The sequence below is a fragment of the Stegodyphus dumicola genome, chromosome 6, assembly GCF_044657685.1.
Source record: "Stegodyphus dumicola isolate Sdum_Otavi_A_Nest chromosome 6, ASM4465768v1".
NCBI lineage: Eukaryota > Metazoa > Arthropoda > Arachnida > Araneae > Eresidae > Stegodyphus > Stegodyphus dumicola.
Genome location: NC_140773.1, coordinates 222,798,335 through 222,822,427, shown reverse-complemented (window position 1 = coordinate 222,822,427; position 24,093 = coordinate 222,798,335). Strand labels below are relative to the sequence as shown.

The window sequence follows — 24,093 nt, the reverse complement described above, 5'->3', positions numbered from 1 at the left end:
AATGTTTGAATAAGTGGCCTCAAAAGATAAAAGCATTGCACATGGAAAATACGGTCTATGTAAACTGTAGTATCTTTTATATAGTGTAACATGAAAGGCCTCAAGAGTTATGATGCATTGTTGGAAAAACAGAGTTACAGAGGTAATGTCCATTTAACATTGGGGTAAATTGCTATTTCACCAAAAACACATTTTTTTTCTATCAAACTTTGTGACTATTTGGTGACATTTTGGTCTGATCCCTCTGTAGCTGTGTATGCTTTCCAGCAATTTTGAGAAAATAAAGGTACTGGAAAATTTTCGAAGAATGGAGGAAAATTGTATAAGACCAAAGAGAGCATCAGTTTTCAGTTGAATGCAGCATTGAGTTCAGACTATTGAGAGAGAACTGAGCAAGCTCATGCATTTGATGCTTTTTGTAACTACTAATTGTGCTCAGTCAAACTTAGAAGAGTTACACGAGTACTTTTGTATGAAGAGATCCAAAATTGTAAAAGGTTTTTGAAAAAATAGATTTCATCAAGCTGTCATCAGTTTTGTGTGCATTCAATCCATTTTTGATTTTTTAATCCATCTTTTGATGTTCTGGAACTTTTGTAACTCTCATAAAGTAGGTCTTCATTTGCATGAAATGAAAATATGAAAAATCAAATCTTGGACTTGCTATTTATTACTAGCGAGTTAAGTGTAAGTTAACTTATTAGTTATTACTAGTCAATTAAGTGTTTTATTATTACACTGAATTCTTGATTATCTGTGTGTCATTCAGTATTGTTTACAATAGTCTTTACCTATTGATACTTAAGAAGAAAAACTTCAGTATTTAAAAAATAATTGAAACATATATAAGATATTTCTCCCGCCTTCTTAGCATGCCTTCGTGGTGTAATTGTCAGCACACTTGGCATGTATTCGAGAGGTCCGTGTTCGAGTCCCGGCAAGGGCATTGCTTATTTTTCATCTCTCCTGCTTCAAAATAACCTAATGTCACTACACATTGATGTCTGATATAAGAATTATCATACCCTGCTAACTACAAAAAGGGACAAAAAATTGTATTTGAAAGTGCTTTGTGCATTATGGTTTTGCTATTAGTTTTTCATATTTCTGTTTATATACAGTCCAAAACAGTTGTAAATGTGACCCTCACCCAAAATATTGGTTCACTTCCTGATTAGAAGGAAGCATCTCGTGTTATTTTTGTGAAATCCGTATAGCAGCTGTCAGATGCACAAGGATATTTAACTGTAATCCATTTCTTAAGACTTCTTTTGAATTAATTGTTTATGGTATGAAGGGCTATTTATGAATAACCCATGTTTTCTTATTATTTTTCCGTTCATTAAGTACAGTAGATAATCAGGAGCTCAGCATTCCTTTTAAATGGTTATAAACTAGTAAGAATAGTGTTCATTTTCCTAATCTACTAAATTGTGTGTTCTGTTTTTGCTTGTCAGGTACACTATATTTTCTCCTAAAGATAACCAGCCATGTATGGACCATGACCGAAGTTCTGGCGAGGTAAGTTATATTAAGCTTATTGTGTTAATATATTTTATTAGTACATATATCTTTTTTTACTTTTAACATTACTGATTTTAAATTAAATCTTGCAGGGTGTTGGACCTCAAGAATACACTCTAATTAAAATGAAAGTTTTAGAACCTCTTCCCCAAAAACTTAGGTTAAAATTTTGAATGTCTTAGCATGTTATGAAATGATGATATTGCAATGCATAATATTTTTTTAACTTTCTTTTTACTTAAATAAATTTCCTACTGTTTTGAATAAAATATTTTTAAAAAGTAAAAAAAAAAAAAAAAATTAAAAAAAAATTATGTTTATTTATCTGTTGAAGATACTATAAAAAATCTTTAATAAAATTTTATTGTTTATTTCTCTTGGATGGATTTAGTATACTGATTAAATTGTAATATAAAATTGTGTGTTAAAAATCAAAAATACTAACCACAATACAAATAAACACATATTTAAATCTTTTTTACAGTAGTTTTACAGGGTTTTCTGTATTTCTGATTGCTGCAACACTGAGACCTGAAACTATGTATGGCCAAACAAATTGCTGGGTGAGACCAGATATGAAGTACATAGCATTTCAAATTTCTAGTGGGGACATTTATATCTGTACAAGAAGAGCAGCTCGTAACATGAGTTATCAAGGATTCACAAGTGAAACTGGCAAAGTATCTGAATTAATAGAGTTGGAGGGTAGAGTAAGTATTTTTCTGAGTAATGTTGTGAAATTAATCAACTTCTTTTTGTTTTATCAGGGACTTGTTATCAATCACCAATGATAAATGTTAAATTTATTTCCCTCTTTTCTCATTTTCTTATCCTTCATTGAACATCTAGGCAAAGCACTTCTTAAACGTCACATCGTTCAATTTACTGCTATTAAAAATTTGAAAATTTTGGCAATAACTTTCAACTATCCGAAATTCTAGCATTAAAAAAGTAAATTTTAGATATTGTTCACTAAGGTTTACTTACCTAATACTGATCAAGCCATATATATGTGTGTGTATGCATGTGTTCAATAATATTTTTTCCAATGTCTTTGAATATATATACTGTATGCATGCATCTTGAAATGTATCCAAAGCATTGACTGCTTGTGCTGTTATTCTGAATTAAATCCATTGTCGAAAATAATTAACATGAGTTAACTCGTGATCTATGGATTGGGACAGACTCCATTAGGTTCATTGGCAGAACATTTTTATTTATTTATTTTGAGTAAGCTCGCAATGTGTTTTACGGTTATGCTGTTGACCTTTACAGTGTTTTGTTTATAAGAAAAGAGTTTTGTGCCATGCTTCTTTAGGCTCAGCATCCGGGCAGCCATCCACACACATGTGAGCCTATTTTTATCTCTGTCAAACAACGCATTGGGTTAGTAATTCAGTCTGTTTTGCAATTTGGTGGGAAATGCACTAATTAGAGCATGTAAATCCGCTCATAAACACACTATTTTTTACAGGTTGTAACATGCCTTTATGTGTAGTGCCATGCTTCAGGGTCTACCACACTGTTTCTAACTTGAACTAAAAATTTTTTTATATTTTATTTCTTTTTTAGTCATATCTTTCACATTTTCTCTGTACAGATAAATATTCAATTTATGATTATTGAAATTCAAAATTATTTTGAAATAGTTTTTCATGTTCATTCTTTATAAAAATGTATTAACAAGTTAACTCAGGATAATTATTTACCATTTATTTTGCGACAGAAAAATGTTTAAAAATACAAAACTTTGTAAAAATATTTGTAGAATCCTTCCTGTCTTGTTGCACAAATTAGTACATAGTAAGTACATAGTAAATTAGTACATAGTAAGTACATAGTAAAAGAAAAGGGGGTAATTTTTGCTTGGAAAACTGAAAAGTAAAGTGTTAGTTAAGGGGTTAAATGACTGATTATTTAAATTATGGCAAAGCAAATAAGGGCTACCTGCCTAAGGTTCTTTGTGGAAAGCTTTTTAAGAGAAACTGGCTCATATTCACATCACGTCTTACGAAAGCCACTGTAGACCATTATAGTAGTGTATTAGTAGGGAAAAATTTTCTTATTACATTATAAAAGCATTTTGGAATTACAGATAGAAAATATTTTTTTCATTATCTTTCTGGGAACATTAAAGCCATAGCTAAGGCTAGTTGAAGAGTTAAACATTAAACATGTTTATTGCATATATACAACTGACAGATATTTAAAATTATTGTTTTGTGGTCTTGCATCTGTAGGTGCTTAAAGATTAGAGGAAATTAACACATGTATGCAAATACTCATTTGCATATGTGTATTACCTACAGATTACTACAGATGCCAGATCAGAAAATATATATTTTATTAATTTTTTGAATAAGCTTATTGTGTTAAAATATCATTAAAATAAATTGGAACTAACTCACGATCCATAGCTTAAATTTTTTTTTGATAAATTACTTTGTTGGTTAGCTGTAGTAATTTTTTAACCAATTATAGACACAGTCTGCTGACCATATGGTTACGTTAACGCTTTGAGATTATTCATTGTTTTTTTTTTTTCGTGTGGTGGTGCAAGAATTAGTGGTCCATTTCATGGTCCATCCGTTTTGTGAATCCTCTCCTAACGAAGTAATAATAACCAAAAAAAGAAAAAACATTTTTAATTCGTATGTAGGATCCCTGAGGAAGATGAGAAAGCGATGCCCAGTACGCTATGAATAGAGCAAAGAAAGTAACAACATATTGCGATAATTGTAAGGGTAAGCCAGCACTTTGTTTAGCCTGCTTTAAAAAATTGCATGGAAAAAATTAATAATTATATTTAATTTATAAGTTACATTTTAAGTTATTAGTTTTGTATTGAATGTTTGACTAATGTTGAAATATTAATGTATACTGTTGAGTAATTAAAATAGAATAAAATTTTGTGCTACGTATTTTTTTATATACAAGCGTGACCCATCAGTGAGTCATGCCGTCCCGCAGAACAGACAAATACAGTCAGGCCGGCGACAGCGTGTTAAGCAGAATTTCTCTCTCATTCACCAAGAATTAAATTATTAAATTTCATGCATGTATCTGTTATTTTATGTGTACAAACTTGGACTAACTATTTGCCCCAAATCTGTTCCAGGTATTTTTTTAATTTCTTAGTTTCTTTCTCTGTAAGCTATCAGAAAACTTTTTTTTTTTTTTTTTTTTTTTTTTGTTAAATGCTATATTTATAAGAAATTTCTTATAATTTATCAAGCAAAGAATAATAAAATTATAGGTCCGTGTGTGAAAAATAATATGCTTTTGTGATATCATCACTTCTTCATCCACTGCCTCATAGAGAAATAACTCCACTTTCTTGTATTTTAAACATTTATTTTACAAACACAAAACTAATACTAAACTACAATACTAATAACTGAAATATATATAAAGTAATAAAAGTGAATTTCGGTTTCATTAATGGCTCCCACGAGCCTTCCGTATGACCTCTTTGTCGGTCTCCCTCTTGGAAACTAAACTTTTGGCGCCTCTCCAGACTGAGAGTTAATGCCCTCTATACATCTTGTTGGTTGGTGTCACCCATACATCACACCCCCCATCCAAGATTGAAATAGGGTGAAAGCCTATTGAAATATGACAAATTATGGTGACGTCAAACGAAAGAGTTACTTACCTACTAAAGTCTACAAATCAATCGATACTGAAGTTGAAAGATATATAACACAATACTTATACAGGTTAGTTCTACACCTACTACAAGACTTCTTCTAAAACTGTAATATATAAATGATTAAAAATTAGTATTCAAACAATTCTAATGCAATAGAATACTTAAAGCGTCTATGATATACTTAAAAGTCTCTAGGAGAGTAGCTGAAAAAGAAACATATAAAAAAATAATAATATTAAGAGTTCATAAATGTCTATGAAAAGTTCTTTCTTTCACACAAGTCACTCAATAGTCTCTAGTCTGGACAACGCATCAGCATTGCTTAACTTAGCACCTGGGCAATGTGAAATTGTAGTATCATACTTTTATAATGCTAAAGCCCATCTCCGTAACTTAGAAGATTGTGGTGCGTTCTTTGTGATACTTCCTTCTTTCTTTGTGATACTTCCTTCTTTCTTTGTGATACTTCGTTCTTTGTGATATCATCCCTTCTTCATCCACCGCCTCATAAAGAAATAACTCCACTTTCTTGTATTTTAAACATTTATTTTACAAACACAAAACTAATACTAAACTACAATACTAATAACTGAAATATATATAAAGTAATAAAAGTGAATTTCGGTTTCATAATTGGCTCCCACGAGCCTTCCGTATGACCTTTTTGTCGGTCTCCCTCTTGGAAACTAAACTTTTGGCGCCTCTCCAGACTGAGAGTTAGCGCCCTCTATACATCTTGTTGGTTGGCGTCACCCATACATCACAGCTTTCATAACATTATGCTAAATATAATACGGTAAACTGTTGTCCTGTACTAAGATCATCTGAAATTTCTTTTATTTTGCTAGTAGCATTATATTAAAGGAAAAAAGGATTTTTATTATTCTTGTTAAATATCTGTTATAACTTTAAAATCATTTTCTAATTCGAATTCTCAATTTTTATATTTTCTTTAGGATCTCCTGGGTCTACCTTTAAAAGCTCCGTTAACTTCATATGATGTTATGTACACATTACCCATGTTGACGATCAAAGATGACAAAGGTAAAGTCTCAGTGAGTATAACAAAAATAATAGTAATAAAGGAAGAAAAATAAAAAAAAGTTTTAAATTTTTCTTTTAATTTTGGAATAATTTTACACAATGTTGCATATCGTGTGGATTTTTCTCTCATATAAGAGTTTGTAACCATTTAGGTGAAATCATGACATACTTTATCTAACAGCATTAATTTCTTCACATCTCTGACTTTATGTATCTGAAACTTCATTACTTTGGTTACTTATGGAATAGACATATACTACTGATATGAAAAAACATCAGAAACGATTTATTTAAAATATGCATGCGCAAGAAATTACTGGCAGAGATTTGTCAGAAGATTTTACAATTTTCATCAGCATCTAGCATCAATATATATTTCAGTTCTTTTACCATTTACAAATAAATTTGTTTTTAATAAATGAATAAATTTGATTTGCTGATGACTGGCATCAGAAAATTTTTATTAGTTTGTGTAATGTCATTAAAATTGAAATGAAGTACAAAGACAAGTCTTCTATTATCACCTACAAAAATTTTAATTATTCATAATATAAATATGTAGGTAAATTTTGTAAAGAAAATTTACTCTCTTCAATTATTTTTCTCCTTTCAGTTCATTAATAATTTTACAAATTTAAAGTAAAAGCTTATTTTATAAGTTTTTTTTTATTATTATTTTCTAAATTTTAAATTTTAAGATGTCAAAAAATAAATTAGTATTTTTAATGTTTTTATTATTTCTAGGAACTGGTGTTGTAACAAGTGTACCATCCGATTCCCCTGATGATTTTGCTGCCTTAAATGATTTAAAGAAAAAGCCAGAACTAAGAAAGAAATTCAATATCACAGATGACATGGTTATGAAATACAGTCCTGTAAGTTTAAATTGTAAGAAATTTGTAAATTTTTTTCTGTAATTTGCAAATAATGTTATACTTATTTCATGTCGTATTATTGCTTCATTTGAAATAATTTGCTTAGGTAATAAAATTGTGTTTTATGTGTTTGTTTCTCAGAAGTTACTTTTTTTAATATCAATGCATTAATAGCTATACTTAAATAATATCACTGACAGCCTTGTATTTGACATATCACTTCCAAGTTATTATTGTGCATTTTTATCTAGTTACATATATCTAATATCTAGGTTTTTTTTTTTTTTTTTTTTTTTTTTTTCTCTGTGGGTTAAAAACTGAGTACATTTGCATGTTGATGAATTAGAATTGAAGGAAGAAAGCAAAATATTAAGAGACTGACTGAATGATACCTTTGGCAATTAAGGAAGTATAAGCACACAGGATTGTATTTAGATCTGCATGATGTTATAATTTAACTTGTCTCAATTTTATGGTAATTTTATATTAGCTTATTGTGTATTTTATTTAATTTTTAATTTACGCCCATTTGTGATGCTTTTTTGCATTTATTTCATTATTTCATATACAGTACAAAATCCAAGATCCGGACTCGTCAGGACTTTGGTGATTCCAGATTTGTGATTTTTCTGGATATTAGATCATCAGTTTAAATCTAGTAAGACAGCATGTAGAATTTAAAAAATTAATATGAAATTGTGATTTATGAAATAAAGAAGCGTTTATGATCTAAAGGATGTCAAAATTTACAAAAAAAGGCTCAGTATTTATTGTTTACTTTATTAAACATTTCTTTCAATGTAAGCTGTTTAAGTTGCTTCGATTTTTGTGCTAATACTTTCTCTTTAATTCCATAGACAGGTATAATTTCTTGTTCAGTTACAAAGTTCCGTTTTTTCACACCCTTTAATTATTGTGTCGAGAAGTCTGACCAACATATCAATCAAAATTGTTCATTTTCAATAACCTCTCTATCACTTTATTCTCTATTGGTAGTGGTATTTTCTGGATCTAGAACTTACTAAAGATTTTGCCTGTGTTAATTTATTGATAATTGGGGCGTTGTCGTCACAAAGAAAATAATATCATCATAATTTATTACCTCTTCTCCGCATGTCTTTACAAAATCCATTAATTAAAAAATTTCACCTTTGGTTTGCAATATCTAAAAACCTTCAGATTCGCTTTTATCATCTTCATCATACTCCTCACCATGAAATATGGTAGCTAGCCATAAATTTTGCCAAGCATTTTTTAAAGTATCTGGAGACACATCTTCCCATCATCTTGCAATGCACCACACAGCAGATTTTATGCTAAAATATTTCAAAAATTATTGAATAATCTTGCCATTGAAGAAAGCCATGTTAGAAAAAAGGAAACACAGAAGTCTTCTGTTGCTCAACACTGTTGGTCCGAAAATCACACTTTCAATTTTTCTGCTGCCAAAATTATTCAAAAAAACATCTTTCATTGGGGAACTGGATTTTCTAGAGGCATTTCACATTCAAAAAAATCTTTCTGTTCTAGTTAACGATCCTAATTCCAACCCATCTTTGCCTTTGGCCTTTAAAGAAATTATGTTTTAGTTCTGGTTTCACCAACAGATGGTGCCACTTGCTTATTCTTGCCCAGGCTTTCTTATTTTATCTAATCACTATTTCCTATCTTGTTCATTTGCGGTTTTGCAGCTGAGGATGGTGGTTCGTTAAAACCATCGAAACTAGTCCTGTGAAAATTTTGAAAATATAATGCTGATTTTTGTTGTTTGACTTCTGAATTAGTAATTATGTAATAATTCAGTTGTTTTGGTAGCTATAAGCGTGTTCTGTTTTTGATGAGATATTTTATTCTCTACATTTAAAAATTTGTTCCATTATTTATGAATATTTTGTTGTGTATTTATTGTATCATATTTTGTGCTTACATTAATTCTGCATTAAAAAAATTCATCATAGATGAATATTTTAGTGAACTGAATACTTAAATGAACTGAAAGCTTAAAATTGTTTCATCTAGGTACCTATTCTTGAAGTTCCTGACTTTGGATCACTTTGTGCTCAAAGTGTTTGTGAGGAAATGAAAATCCAGAGCCAAAATGAAAAGGAAAAGCTTGCCACTGCAAAAGAGAAAATATATTTAAAGTCATTTTATGAAGGTGTAAGTAAATATGTTTTATGGATTTGGGAGTGAATTTTATAATTCTAAGTATATCTACTTTTAATTCCCAAGCATTGGGAAAATTATGCATTATTATTTAATTTGTGGTTCATTATTGAAGCGACTGCTGTAAATACAGAACTGACGGCTAGTAAAAAAATTTTTTAAAAATGCATATATATATATGTGTGTGTGTGTCTGTGTAAGAAAAAAATATATAGCTTTACATCAGCAGTAGTCCCTTAAAACCTCATTTTAATATGAGGTACTTCTTTCTTTTCTAAAAATAGTAATAACTCTTTCTAAAATATGCCTTTCAAACTTCATCTGTTTATGTAAACATGCACTGCAATGTGATGAAATCGCAGCCAGATTAGATAAATTTTTATTGTAAATACCACTCTTTTTAAATACGCATTTCTTTCCACTCTCCTCCTTCGCTTGTTGCTAACAAGCTTGTTTTGCAACACACTGCTTTTTTTGTTGTTAATATGTATCCTACTATATACAAAAATTGTGGTTTGCATCATGCACCCAAGAATAATGTGGACTACAAGAATGTTCACGAATAAATTGTGTTCTTTTCATCAAAACTATCTTCCTTATTTATTTTTGTGAATCTATGCATTTAGATCTCTACAAGTAATTTGGACGCTGATTAGCATCTCATTGTTTAATAGCAGTTTTCTAGATCTATGCTGCGATCTTCTAATATATCTAGTCTCTTGCTGAAAATAATCACATTATAATTTAGTCAATCTAAACGTCAAATTTTATTCCCCATTTGGATTTCAATAAATAGAATTAATTCAAATAAATGTGCCTCTTTATCTGCAATTCTAAAAGTTCCAATGTCTGATGAAATGCAGTGTGGAATTACTGCTACAGTTCTTAGTTAATTCAGTGTCAAATTTATTTTGGACACCTATTCAGTATTTAGAACTAGAGTTTTCTGTAAATAATTAGTGATTTAATGTTTGAAGTGACCAAACATTAGCCTCGATTTCAAGGTTAGCATTTTATGAAAATGCTTTCAACTACCTGCTCAAAGCAGTGTTCATCCACTTGATTTTTCTATGGTAGATTTATGGTTAACAGATTATGTGTGTGTATAACACAGCTCGTTAATTATTTTCTTTCAATATAACAATATAAAAAATAAAACATAAAAATTATTATTGATGGAATGAAAGCTTAACAATTCACTATTTTATTTAAAAGGTTTTGCATTTATAAACTTTGTGCATACACATAATTTCATTATTTTGCTGATAATATATAATTGTTATTTTTTCATTTCTATGAAGTAATTTATTAACCAATTCTGGTAATTTTGAATTTAGTATATAAGGGTGTTTTTCTTACTATACTGTACTGAAATTAAAAAACAAAAATTATGGCACTGTGTAATGTAAATATAAAGATAAAGTTTTATGATATTAGAATTTCGAAGTTTACTAATTTGGTTTAACAAATTTAAAGATTTTTAAGATTTTAGATAGGGAGGCTTACTTACATGATTTATATATATTTGTGTTATTGTTTAATTATCTTGTCTATATCTATTTTTGTGTTATTGTTTAAAATCTTGTAATATCTAGTTGTTAAGCTTACAGTGTGACAGCTGAAGTAAATACAGGAACCAGACAAGAGAAGAGTTAAAAGAACTCTTTATTCAATTCTTTAAAATTCACAATGCATCAACGCTAACAAACTATGCCTTGCTTGGGCAGTAACTCAACTAACAAGAACTAAATTTGAAATTCAAAGTTATTAACAAAACAGTATAATTCTCCTCAGGTCTCAGATAATCCTGTTACCTAAAACTGCATCTAAGTCTAGTGGCAGCAAAGAAATAGCAATTATGCCACTTTAACCAACAATATAGGCAGAATCAGAAGCTCACACTACAAATGTACAGTGCTTACCCGATGTTTTCTAACTTTCCCTTCTAGAACTCAGTATTTAAATCTTTTCTCCTAATGGTAGAATTTGCATTCCTTCATGCGCGCTACCAAACATAAATATTCTGACTTTGACAATTAGGGGAATGAAGGCTTATAGGAAAGAAAGCATAAACTTAACTGGTTATTCAAAATAAATATAAATCCCTACAACCTTTGAAATAATATTTGGAATTTTTGAATTATTGCAAGAATTAAGGTTATTGCTTTAAAAATTTTAGTTCTAGGAGTTTCTAATTATTTTGAGAATGAAGTAAATACACTCACGTTTGTGAAAATTGCAACACCATGAAGGACTTACGCGAGTGAGCTGAAATTTTCAGGAAATGCAAAGTAGCGCATGATATGCAAATGATTAGAATTGCAAATCCGTAGCGCATGCGTATGCTGAGCAGCGCCCTCTGAACGGCTGATGGATCCGAATAAATAGACGGCTGTAGCGAGGTGTGTATGGTTATCGGTGGTTATCTGCTAGTGGTAAACGTTAACTCAATCTGTACTTATGGCTCGTCGACGAAAGAGAGTGAGATTTGAACAACTTACAGAGTTTGAACGAGGGAGAATCATCGGCCTTCGTGAAGCTGGATTGTCGTATCGTGCAGTAGCCTCTCGTGTGCAGCGTAACAGCAGCACAGTGATGCGCGTTTGGAAGCAGTGGACGGACAAGTGTCGGACAACTCGGAAATCCGGGAGTGGACCCCGAAATGTGACGTCAGCTCGCGATGATAGACACCTGGTCCGCATGGCGCGGACAGACCGTACAGCTTCCTCTAGACAATTGGCAGCACTGTGGTCAATAGCTACAGGTGTTTCATTGTGTGCTTCATCAATTCGTAGACGTCTGCTGCAGTGTGGACTGCGCGCACGGACTCCTTTATACAGGATCCCCCTAACGCACGACCATCGCCGCCTGCGGCTACAATGGGCCAATCAGCATAGAGACTGGCGTGCTGATTGGCAGCATGTCGTGTTTTCTGACGAATCCCGCTTTAATTTGTGGTACCATGATGGCCGCATTCGTGTCAGACGCTATGCCGCTGAACGCCACCTTCCGGAGTGCATTATCGAACGCCACAGTAGATGAACACCCGGAGTTATGGTCTGGGGCGCCATAGTATATCATAGACTCAATTGCTATGAATTGTGGGCAATCTGAACAGCAACCGGTATATCCGTGAAGTTCTTCAGCCCGAAGCTGTTCCCTTCCTTCAAAGCTTGCCAGGCGCTGTATTTCAACAGGACAATGCCCGCCCTCATACTGCTCGGATTGTTAAATCCTTCTTTGCAGCGCAGCAGGTACAGCTTTTTCCTTGGCCTGCGTGTTCCCCGGATATGTCGCCAATTGAACATGCGTGGGATGTCATTGGTCAGCGTCTTGCTCGTGATCCTCGTCCTGTTGCGTCTGCAGACGAACTTTGGGTACGCGTACAAACGATATGGAATGCTCTTCCTCAGTCAGACATTCAAACTTTGTTTGACTCCATGCCACGTCGTGTAGCAGCACTTATTGCAGCGCGTGGTGGCCACACAAAATACTGATTCTGATCTCTTGTTCTTGTTTGTTTGCTTTGAACATTTAATCATTTATTTGTACCACTACCACTCAACTGTGTATTAAATTGCATTCATTTATGACGATTCCTTCTTGGTGTTGCAATTTTCACAAACGTGAGTGTATAAACTTTGAAGGCTCTCATGGTATGAAAATCACTAAATTTTTCATATATACTATTATTATTAATGGAGGGAAGTTCTCCTCTCCCTTTTTACTTCCTTGTACAATTCCGGATTAGGGGGTTTTCCAGATTATAGGTCATCAATTTAAATCTAGTAAGATGGTATGCAGAAATTATACAATTAAAAATGTGAAACTGTAATTTATGAAATAAAGAGCAATTAAGATCTAAAGGGTATCAAAATGTACAAAAAAAAAAGCTTAATATTTATTTGTTTACTTTATTAACCCTTTGCGACACGCATATTTAAAAATATATTTTAATCTTTAAAAAAATGCCTTAGAATAAGTCAGATGGACTTACTTAAGTGCCTTTAAAGCTTGAAAAAAATTCTGCGCTTTATTTTTTACGGGGTAAGGTGGGATACCGTTTGTTCCACCATGCAACTAGCACATTTCTTATAGCATATTGGTGTATAGCAGGAAAAAAAAATCATATGTGGAATGAAAAAACAAAATAAAGTGTGCATTCTAAAATATTCATAATAAACACACTAAAATACATTTTGTACTTATTGCATAATGCATGACTTGTAAAATTTTGCATATATATATTTAATATTTTTAAATTTTAGGAACAAAAGAAAATATTTTCTTGAATATTATTTTAAGATTAAAATTTGATACTCGTACATATGATACTAAATAAAATATTAAAATTGGCACTTGATTCAAAAACATTTATATATGATTAAAATTGAAAAAAAGTCATTTTTCATGAAACTTTGAAAAACATGTTGTTTCATTCTTTTGTAAGCATAGAGGCACTTCACATGTTCCACACATCCAAAATGTTCGTCGTTCTTCTTTCGATGTGCTGCAATATGCACATCTTCTTCTGCTAGTTCTCTTTAGAGTGTGACTTACATTTTTTAGTCTCTTTTTCTGGTTGTACGAACAGGTTTTTAGTTTTTATTTGAACTGGGGATTTCAGTTTTCTTTTCAGCTCTTTCTTGCCTGCAAGTGCCATTAGACTTTCTATAACTGAGAGAAGAAAATCTTTCATTGTTTCTACATCATGATCGGGTTCGCGAACAAACTTAAATAGAATAAATGCGTTTACTATACTCGCATCTAAAAAGTAAAAAAATATACATGTGCCACCATTTCTTGCTTTTGCGGTTTATTTCATATAGTCCTTTCAGTTGATCAATCAGTCGACATATCCCATATTCTTATTGTATGAAATAATGCTGTTTGGGCACAGTACTTTTTTTGTCTTTCCATCTCGTTCTTTTCTATTAATTTCTTTCATTTCAGTTGCCTTTTCCAAGCAAGACAGGATAGAAACGGATCTTTTATCCTTTCATTTTATGCAATAAATTGAATCATTGCTAACTGAAAAGTCTATATATTCTCTTGACATAAATTTGTCTTTTAAATTTTTGGGTAGATACTTCCGATTCATATTTACAGTGCACATGCATAGATGGGTCTGTGTCTTTAAATAGCGAAACAAATTATTACTTTCCTTTCTTCTTCAGCAATAACTTCAACCTCAGTTATTCTCTCTTGGATTTCAATTTCACCTGAATCAGAACTGACATCTGAAGCATTTGAGTAGCAATCGGATGGCAATTCAGCAAAAAGATCCAAAGCTTCCTGAGTTGTTAACTTTTTTCTAGACATTTTAGCACATTAGAGCATACAACAGATGTAAAAGCACGCGCAATCACGAAAAAAGTAGATGCAAAAAAGAAAAGAAAAAATAATCGTGAGTGCTGCCATCTATTGAGCGGAAATTCAAGTGTGTGGTGGGACAATTTTTAACCCACTTATTTCAACTGCAAAATTAATGTTATAAAATATTGAATCCAATTAAGATTTTTGAAAATAAAATACCTTTGAATATTAAAAAGAATCATACATATCATAAATTGTATACCAAAATTTTTAAAATATTGAAAAATGCGAGATACATGGATATCACTCTTGTGATCCTATTTTGAATATTTTTTGCTTATAAACTTAAGCCCTGGTATAGTAGTAACATCTACTGAGAAAAATAATAACTAAAATAGATTATTTTTAAAAGATTAGAAAATTTCTAACGGAAATTGCTAACTGAGAAAATAAATATTAATTAGGTGGGACATATATTGACCCACCATGCCGCAAAGGGTTAAACATTTCTTTCATTGTAAGTTGTTTAAGTTGCTTCGTTTTTTGTGCTAATACCTTCTCTTTAATTCTATAAACAGACGTAATTTCTTGTTTCTATAAACAGACATAATTTCAGTTATAAAGTTCCACTGTTCAAGTCCTGTAATTGCTGTGTCGAGAATACCGACTAACTTGTCAATTGATATTTTTTTGTTTTCAATAACCTCTTTGTCACTTTCTTCACGATCGGAAGCGCACATGGGTAAACGCTTTACGCGCATGCGCAAGTTTGTGGCTTTGAGGTTCGGATTATAGATCATTCCGGATAATGGACGTCTGGAGTACGGACTTTGTACTGTATTTTGTTTGTTTCTGTATATTAATTTCTAAAGTACATTTTAAATTGAATAAGAATAAGAAAATTGGGTTCTCTTTTATAATAGTAAATAATTATTAATTTTAATAGAATCTGATGAATATGTAATGGAAATGTTTTAGTTTTACATTGATTACCATAGTTTTTATGAAAGACTTTAAAACTCAAAAACTATCAAATTTATATTGTGATATTCAAGTAAGAACGACAAAAACCGTGCATATTTTTAATTATTTCATGAAAAACGTAGGACTCCAAATTCAGAACATTTTTGTATAGTATTTGCGAGAACATTTCAAGAATTTTAAAGATTTTTTAGAGAATTTAAACTCTACATTTTATTTAGATGTTATGCTATTTTTTGTACTTTTTCCAGATTACATTTTTATGTTTCTTTTGCTAATGCTGTAATGTTGTTTTGTAATGGGACTTTTCTATCACCAAGCTTTTTTCTTATTGAAAAACATTATTTTTTTTTATGTATTTCAATGCTTCGTTTTGGTGCTGGGAAATGTTTTTTGTTTTGTCTTGTATTTCTGGTGTGGTGAAAAGATTTATATTCTTTAGGTTATGCTGCTTGGTAAGTACAAGGGACAAAAGGTTCAAGATGTGAAGAAGCTAATCCAGAAAGATTTAATTAATAAAGTAAGTGAATATGATGCTTATTTTTATTGATATTAACCCCTTAATGCATTTGCCCGTGTCTGACATGGGCAGAAGTTATCGGCTATGCAGCATTTTTTTGTGTAAACCACGTGGTGCATTTTGATGATTAGCTATAAGTTTATTAGGAATTCTTTGTTATAGAGCAGTTGTTTGGTGTGGAAAAGGTAATATATCAGTTTTTATTGCATTAATTTTCATAAAAGTAAACAGTTAACCATAAATTAAATTTTACTAAGTGTTTTTGTAACTTATTTAGAAAACGTTGTCTGATAATGAGCAACTCTGACGATTTTGAATATGCCAATTTATCAGAAAGTTTCAGCGATAAAAGTTATGATCTCTTGAGTGATGGAAGTGAATCTGAAGATAATGACGACGAGATTTTGGCTGTAGCAAAAAATTCGTATAAAATTAGTACAAATAAAAAAAAATAATAATAAAAAAAAGTCTTAAATGTTTCAGATTTTAAATTACAACCAAAGGGGCTTTTTTTTTTTTTTTTTTTTTTTTTTTTAATGTTTTTTGTGTTGCCTTTATTTATTAAATATCATGCTCTTTGCACTTAAACCATAAAATGTAGTTCAATAGCAATGTTGCAAAATAATTTTAAAATGAGCATATGTTTAGAATTTTCGATACACAGTTCGATGTGCTGGGGATAAAAAGAAAAGGCCCCCCAGTAGAGTGTTGCCATTGCTCGCTTTTAAATCATTGAGTTTGTTACTCAAAAATTCGTTAAATTTTACAAAATATGAAATCAATAATAAAACAAATTTCAAATTTGGGATTTCAGATGCCCATATTCGCAGTAGGATTACGTCATTCAAAATTGGATGGCTCTAGTTACCGTTGTTTTATCACAATGCGAGAAATATACATACATTTATGCAGATTTTTCATTATTTAATTTCTTCAAACATAATGCAGGACTCTAACATTTTGTGGCAACAGTTTGAAAAGGGAACCGACATTTATAGGAGTCTGACGCAAAATGCCAAAATGAAAGTAATAGTCCTTCTGGACTCAAATCCCTTTGGACTAATAATAACTAGTACAAATAAAAAAAATAACTTGCACTATATATTTTCTGCTAAAAAAAACAAAAAACAAAAAAAGTATAATTTTTCTAGCAGTTTTTCCGGAAAAAAAAAACTCCTGCTTTAAGGGGTTAAGTGATAAATATTGGGATATATATTTTCTATCAAAAAAATATCTAATAAATATGTTAAGCATTTTTCTTGTTTATCAAATATTGTTATTGTTTGTTATAATTAAACAGTTATTGTTTGTTATAATGATCATTTCATTATCAGACTAAGTAAAACATTTTCTGGCTGATGAGAGTGTATTAAATTTATTTTTTATGATAATGACTGCTGATTACTACATTCTTCTTCTTTAGAACATGAGAGGTAGTCATAATAAGCATTTTCTATATATCCAAATTCTATAACTTTTATGAATGCCGTTTTAGTTACATAAATTATGCCAAATAATATGTGGTACTTAAATATATCTATAGGAAGAAGCTGTCGTATACATGGAACCTGAAAAGAAAGTGATGTCAAGATCTGGAGATGAATGTGTTGTAGCCCTTTGTGATCAATGGTATTGGAACCTAAATTTTTTTAGTGTCATTGTTTAATTTTTGTTTACTGCCTTAGTAAGATGTCATATGTATGAGGTCGAAAATTTGTTTTTTACTTTTAACTTTGTTTCATTCAGTTATCACTTTTTAAAACATGCTAACTAAATTGAGGGGCATATTTAATTTCATTTAATTTTCACAGGCTTGATGTATTATTAATATTTTATCATAAAATGTTTGATTATGATATTTGACACTGGTGCTTTGATTTACCTGCTGCTTTTATTAAGTTTTTGATATTAAATATCTTAAAATCAAATGTAGTCCAAATTTTGGTCCCACTTGGGTAACTCCTTCCTCTCCTTTTTTTTTTTTTTTTTATTTTAAATAGAATGTATATTAGTTTAAGCTAATGTTACCGATGATCTTTGTAGCTCTCTTTCTGTTTGTGGGGAAAATCTTTGATTTTGACTGATTGATAGCTCTGTTGTATATTTTAGTTGAGTAGAACTAGGCGATATATTTCATTTTACGCAATTAAAATACAATACAGGGTTATTCAAAAAGAAGGAGCAGATTACAAACATGTATTTCTTCCAAACTACAAAAGATAGAAACATGATTCTAACATTAATGGATAGAGAAAAGTGTACAATTTAGTATGGGTAAGAGTTACGTAAAAGAGCGTGTTTTTATCCCTCCTATGCCTGACACTCTTGAAAATCTATGACATCGAATTATTGAAGCAGTAAATTCGATAACCAAAGACCAGCTGATTTGTGTGGGGCAAGAAATGAGCCACCATTTTGACATTTTTTGTGTAACACACGGTGCTCATATTGAATGCATATCATAATTGTAAACTTTTCTCTATCCATTAACGTTAGAATCATGTTTCCATCTTTAGTAGTTTGGAAGAAATAAATGTTTGAAATCTGCTCTTTCTTTTTGAATAACCCTGTATATTTGGAACTTATTTTAACAAAAATTACTATCATTTTTTTATTTCAGTTGAAATATGCTGTATGTTTAGGGAAATAAAAAAATAATTTGAAAAGGATATCTTGTATGTTATTTTCCGCAAATAAATATGAGAAAATAAAATTCGCTTATTTACATTACAATGAATGCATATTTGGCATACAGAATGTAAATGCGAGCCAGTTTTCCTTAAAGGCACGCCTTCTCTGTGGTTAATAGTTCTTGTACACTTTGCCATATCCAAAGAACTTAATTTAGACTGCAGAAAGTAACAACCCAGTTATTCAATTAATATCAACCAAATATTAAAATGAGTTGTGATTCTAGTAAGTTTGGTTATTTGAAGCTCTGCTTCAGTTCATATAATACAGTTTTATTATTATATTTTAATAATTAATTTTAATAATTTTTTTATTATTTTGTGTTAAAGTATTGAATAACTTTTCATTCTAGTAATTTGTGAGTACCAGATTTTCATGTGGGTTTTTGTACCTGTATTTTAATTAGATATTTTGATACTGAGGACATTATATAATGTGCAAATGTACTTTTGCATGTAGTTTCATGTGAAAAATGTATTTTTTACATAGAAAAGTACACATTTTTTGTATATTACATGAGAAAGAAAAAATGTAAATTGGAGATGTTGGCAGAAAGACTAAAATTGAAAATTAGATTTAGGTTTGCTAGAATGTATAGTAAATTTTTTCATTTAATGATTTATTTACAGTTCTTATAGGTTACAGTTATAAGTTATCAATTATTTTTTAGCCTTTATGAAACTCGCACCTAGCATTAATAATTACGTATGGATATAATGTTACATAATAATTACATATGGATATAGAGGAAGTTTCAAATGGTTGAGAATATAATATATGATAATTTTTTTAAATATTCAATCTTTTATGAAATCATGACCTCAAATTCCTTAAAGACCATAATAATAGACATTTAAGAACTGATAAGCTTTAATACCACTTAAATATAGCTTTAATATTTGTGCTAACAAAATTTATGTGAACATGCACTGCTTGGTCATCACTGAAGCATAAACCTATTAAAACTTTTCATACCTCAGAAATGATCACTTTTATGCACTCTTGAAAAAAATATTTAAATAAAGTCCTCACTGCCAAAGAAAGTGTTCTATTGTGTTATTTTTAAAGTTATTTTTTAAAAAATCTAGAAAAGAATCATGTTTTTGTGCCTTAATTTTTGACTAGTAAAAAGATGGGGGGGGGACAAAAGTGCCCTTTATAGTTCTATTGTGTTAATATAGTAATTGGAGGGAAGGGAAGGTTGGTCATGTTTAATGTATTTCATTTTTAAAGGTATCTGGATTATGGTGAACCATCATGGAAGGCTTTAGCTTCAAAAGCTCTGTCACGAACGGAAACATATTCGGAAGAAGTGAGAAGAAATTTTAATGCTACTTTAGATTGGTTGAGAGAGCATGCATGTTCAAGATCCTACGGCCTAGGTAATATTTCATACTAATTTTTTTTTTTTTTTTTTTTCAAAATTAGGTGTAAATTTATTAAATGCTAAAGTTTGTTTTTTTTTACTCTTATTTATGTTTAATGATCAAGCTAATCACAAAATTTGCATAATTGAACAGTTTGTAAAGTAATCTTGAAAAATTTTTATTAAAGTTAGTTTTTTTTTTTTTTTTTTTTTTTTTTTAATTTTTATTTTTACATGGCCAGTATATTTAAATTTTAATGTTAAAAAATCTGATGTGTACACCACATGACTTTCTTGTATGGAATATTAAATTATACGCATTTTTTACTGCATTTCATTTAAACTTATTTCCTCAAATTTCATTAGACATATATTTCTCATTCAATTAATTCTGTTCTCAGTTTGCGGAAAGGCAGAAATACATAAAACCTCAAAATACCTTCATTTAAAACTGAAAAATATAAAATACCAAATACAGTTAAAGCAATTAAAAAACATATACAATTAAAATTAGAGTTTCTCTGCAAAAGCAAGCAACAAGGCAGATTTTTCAGTGCACTAAAATAAAAGTTTAATTTTGGTCCTACTCAGCAAAAACATGCTGAATGTGAAAAACTGAATTCACTGTTCTGCTAAATTTCAAATGTAAAATATGGCATCTATGGTAAACAAAAATTAGTCTTAGCCGCGCTTAAACAACTTTTAAATTGTTGATAATTCTACAACTATTGCATGCAGATTAACTAAAGTCATAAAAACCTTAACCGGAAAGCAAGACAATATAATTCAATCATTTTTAAAACAAAAACTGCACAATTTACCAACATCTAAGAATTAAAAAAAATGAGCTCACTGAGCCGAGTAACACAATAGGTATATATATATATATAAGATAAAAAATATGTGAATCAAAATTATAATTTAAACTAATGATAACTCTTTAATTCTCCGTCTCTGTCTAAAAATTGTAATAACATTTCTCAATTGCATCATTCCTAGATCATTCTTTTTTGTATGGCCTGTGCTGCAGTGGTGCATAATAATTGTGAACTGAAACTTTTAACTCAAACCAAATCCTTTTTCTTCGTCTGCTTCCATCTTGTATAACTATGCACTTCAGCTTCTCCCTCTGCTCTGCTTGGATGTAATTTCGCTATGCCAAAATATCAATTGCAAATAAAAATGGAATTAAAACTGCCTCGACTGCCAAGTTTTTTAGATATTACCAAGTAAACATATTAGCATACTACGCAATGAGAATTCTTTCTCTTCAATATGGATTGACGATCTATCCTATCTGGGTACTACCCATTCACAGTGTTCTGGCTTTCCCTTGCTTTTATTATTTCATATACAGTACAAAGTCTTTAATCCGGATGTCCATAATCCGGAATGATCTATATAATCTGGACGTGAAAGCTACAAATTTTATGCGCATGTGCATGATTCATTTACGCATGCATATTTAATCTATAAGGTACAGTATAAGCTAGGCTAAAATTATCTAAGGCATTTCAGTTAATGTTGCAGATTGTGCTGTTCCTTAATCTTCTAATTGGATCTGGTTTATTATTTTTTGCAGACTGTTAGAGCAGTTTTACAAAAAGTAAGCTTGAACTTTCGTTTATGTCAAAAAGAGTTTCCGATTCTGGAGCTGCCAAAGGATCTACAAAGTGAAAGCATGTTTTGATGTCCATCAAACAAAAAGTGGAATTGCTGAAAAAAATGGATAAATGCATGAAGAAAGTGACAGAGACGTTAGTGAAAATGAAAATATTTCGATTGACAAGTTAGTAGGTATTCTCGGCACAACAATTACAGGACTTGAACAGCGGAACTTTGTAACTGAGCAAGAAATTATGTCTGTTTATAGAATTAAAAAGAAAGTAATAGTACATAAAACGAAGCAACTTAAACAACTTACATTGAAAGACATGTTTAATAAAGTAAACAAATAAATATACAGCTCTTTTTTTTTTTTTTTTTTTTTGTAAATTTTGATACCGTTTAGATCATAATTGCTCTTTATTTCATAAATTACGATTTCATATTTTTAATTGTATCATTTCTGCATGCCATTTTACCAGATTTAAGTTGATGATCTATAATCCGGAATCGATGAGTCCAGATTACGGGCTTTGTACTGTTTATATATTCATGTACTTTTGGTGTGGCCAATTGCAACCAAAAAGGGAGGTGCATGACTACATATTATAGCAATCCTATATATAAAATTTCAATGTTCTCAGGCTAGTCATTTAGTTATGCGTGATACATACGTACTTACGTACATAGACGTCATAAAAAAAATCTTGTCTGAATCCATTTTAAATCAGTTTCATAGTTTGTTTTTGGAGAAAAATTCCTTTATTCTGTCTTTACGTACAGATGTCACAAAAAAACATCATTAAATTGCATTCAATAGTGGTCAAAATGGATATTGTTTATCTAACCGTTCCGAAATCTGTTTATCAATTAATTTCGCACTGCTCTGCACGGGGGGGGGGGGGGGAGGACATTGCGGCACGCAATGAACTGGAAGTTGATCTGTCAGCACTATCATGTAGTATTTTATCTCGATGTACTCCATCTTTGATATGATTTAAATCAAATTCCTCGTCATTATAAATATCACGAATACAAATCAAATAGTTTTCTGGTTGCAATTTTCTAATTTCGGCTATGCGTAATGTATGCTTTACGCATGCGCGCGTTGAAAGATATGTTTAATAAAGTAAACAAATAAATATTAAGCTTCTTTTTTTGTAAATTTTAATACCCTTTAGATCATAATTGCTCATTATTTTATAAATTATGGTTTTATATTTTTAATTTTATAATTTCTGCATGCCATTTTACCAGATTTAAACTGATGATCTATAATCCGGAAAAATCGATAATCCGGAATTGCTGAAGTCCCGACGAGTCCAGATTAAAGACTTTTGACTGTATATGCATTTTAAGGTTGTTCTTTCAACTCATCAGAATCCTAGTTAAGGTCATTCATCTTTCCGTCGCATGGACATAAAGATGGGTATGAAGTGGATAAAGATAATAAAATCCAAGCTCAGAGATTAAATTTAAAAATTTCTACTGAAATCTGGAGAAAGTGACTGTAGATATTTTTCCTATTCGGAAAAGAGCAATAAAGTTTTATAGTCAGATATTGCCTCATTGTTGCATTAAAAATATATTCTGCCATTTTTTCCTTCCTTTGATTCTTTTAAAATTTTATTAATCTGAATATCTTGATTTAAGTTGCATAACATAACAAAAAATTTTGTTTTAATCCATAGTCGAAGATAATGAGTTGCAAAATTATATTGTGCAGGAGGTAAAATGATAGTACAATAAAAATCCATAAGTGTGATATAATGCTTTTCCTTATGTAAACCCGAATAATTCTCGATAAATTGGCTTAATTTTTCTGCTATATATCAGAAATCACATTTTGAAAAACATGACTAAAATTTGGGACTTCAATGGAACAGCATGCAGTAGAATATTTCAATTTATGGGATCGTGGCATTACGAAAAGTGCAACCTGTGTGAAAATGGATAATACTAGTTATGCAACTGAAACTGTTTCTTTTCTGTTAGTTTTGTTAACGGCATATTATATCACATGAGCAAAAACTTCTAAGGAAAGCAATAGTATGTTACTTATATAAAAATAAGCACAAGGTCATTTACCTCCAGGTTGGTCTATTAAGCATTGTAAAAACTGCTATAGAAGATATGCTGATTCATAAATTTGCTGAAGTCTTCTAATTCCCTCAGTGCAGTGACAACAGCATGTAAGTGAAGAGAGAGTCACTACAACCGTTTAAGAGCCTGTTTGAAAGTAATAGACTATAGTGCTTAGCAGATATTGTGTAATTTTGGAATATCTGAAAAATTGCTTTAAATAATTTAGCAAGGCAAATCTATATAGATAACGGTATTTGTTATATGT

At 30.5% G+C, this 24,093-nt stretch overlaps 1 protein-coding gene across 2 annotated transcripts in view; it reads left to right on the top strand.

Moving 5' to 3' along the window:
- LeuRS (Leucyl-tRNA synthetase) overlaps nt 1-24,093 on the top strand; it is a 97,512-nt gene that overhangs the window by 34,976 nt on the left and 38,443 nt on the right. Inside the window, exons 7-15 of one of the 2 annotated variants that reach the window (XM_085819580.1) lie at nt 1,458-1,521; nt 1,617-1,684; nt 2,012-2,234; nt 6,136-6,223; nt 6,968-7,098; nt 9,118-9,258; nt 16,004-16,081; nt 17,625-17,710; nt 20,006-20,154. In XM_085819580.1, the coding sequence (XP_085675706.1) occupies nt 1,458-1,521; nt 1,617-1,684; nt 2,012-2,234; nt 6,136-6,223; nt 6,968-7,098; nt 9,118-9,258; nt 16,004-16,081; nt 17,625-17,710; nt 20,006-20,154 (1,028 nt within the window). Of the gene's footprint in view, nt 1-1,457; nt 1,522-1,616; nt 1,685-2,008; nt 2,235-6,135; nt 6,224-6,967; nt 7,099-9,117; nt 9,259-16,003; nt 16,082-17,624; nt 17,711-20,005; nt 20,155-24,093 lie in introns of both variants that reach the window. The other variant, XM_085819579.1, reaches the window with a different exon arrangement.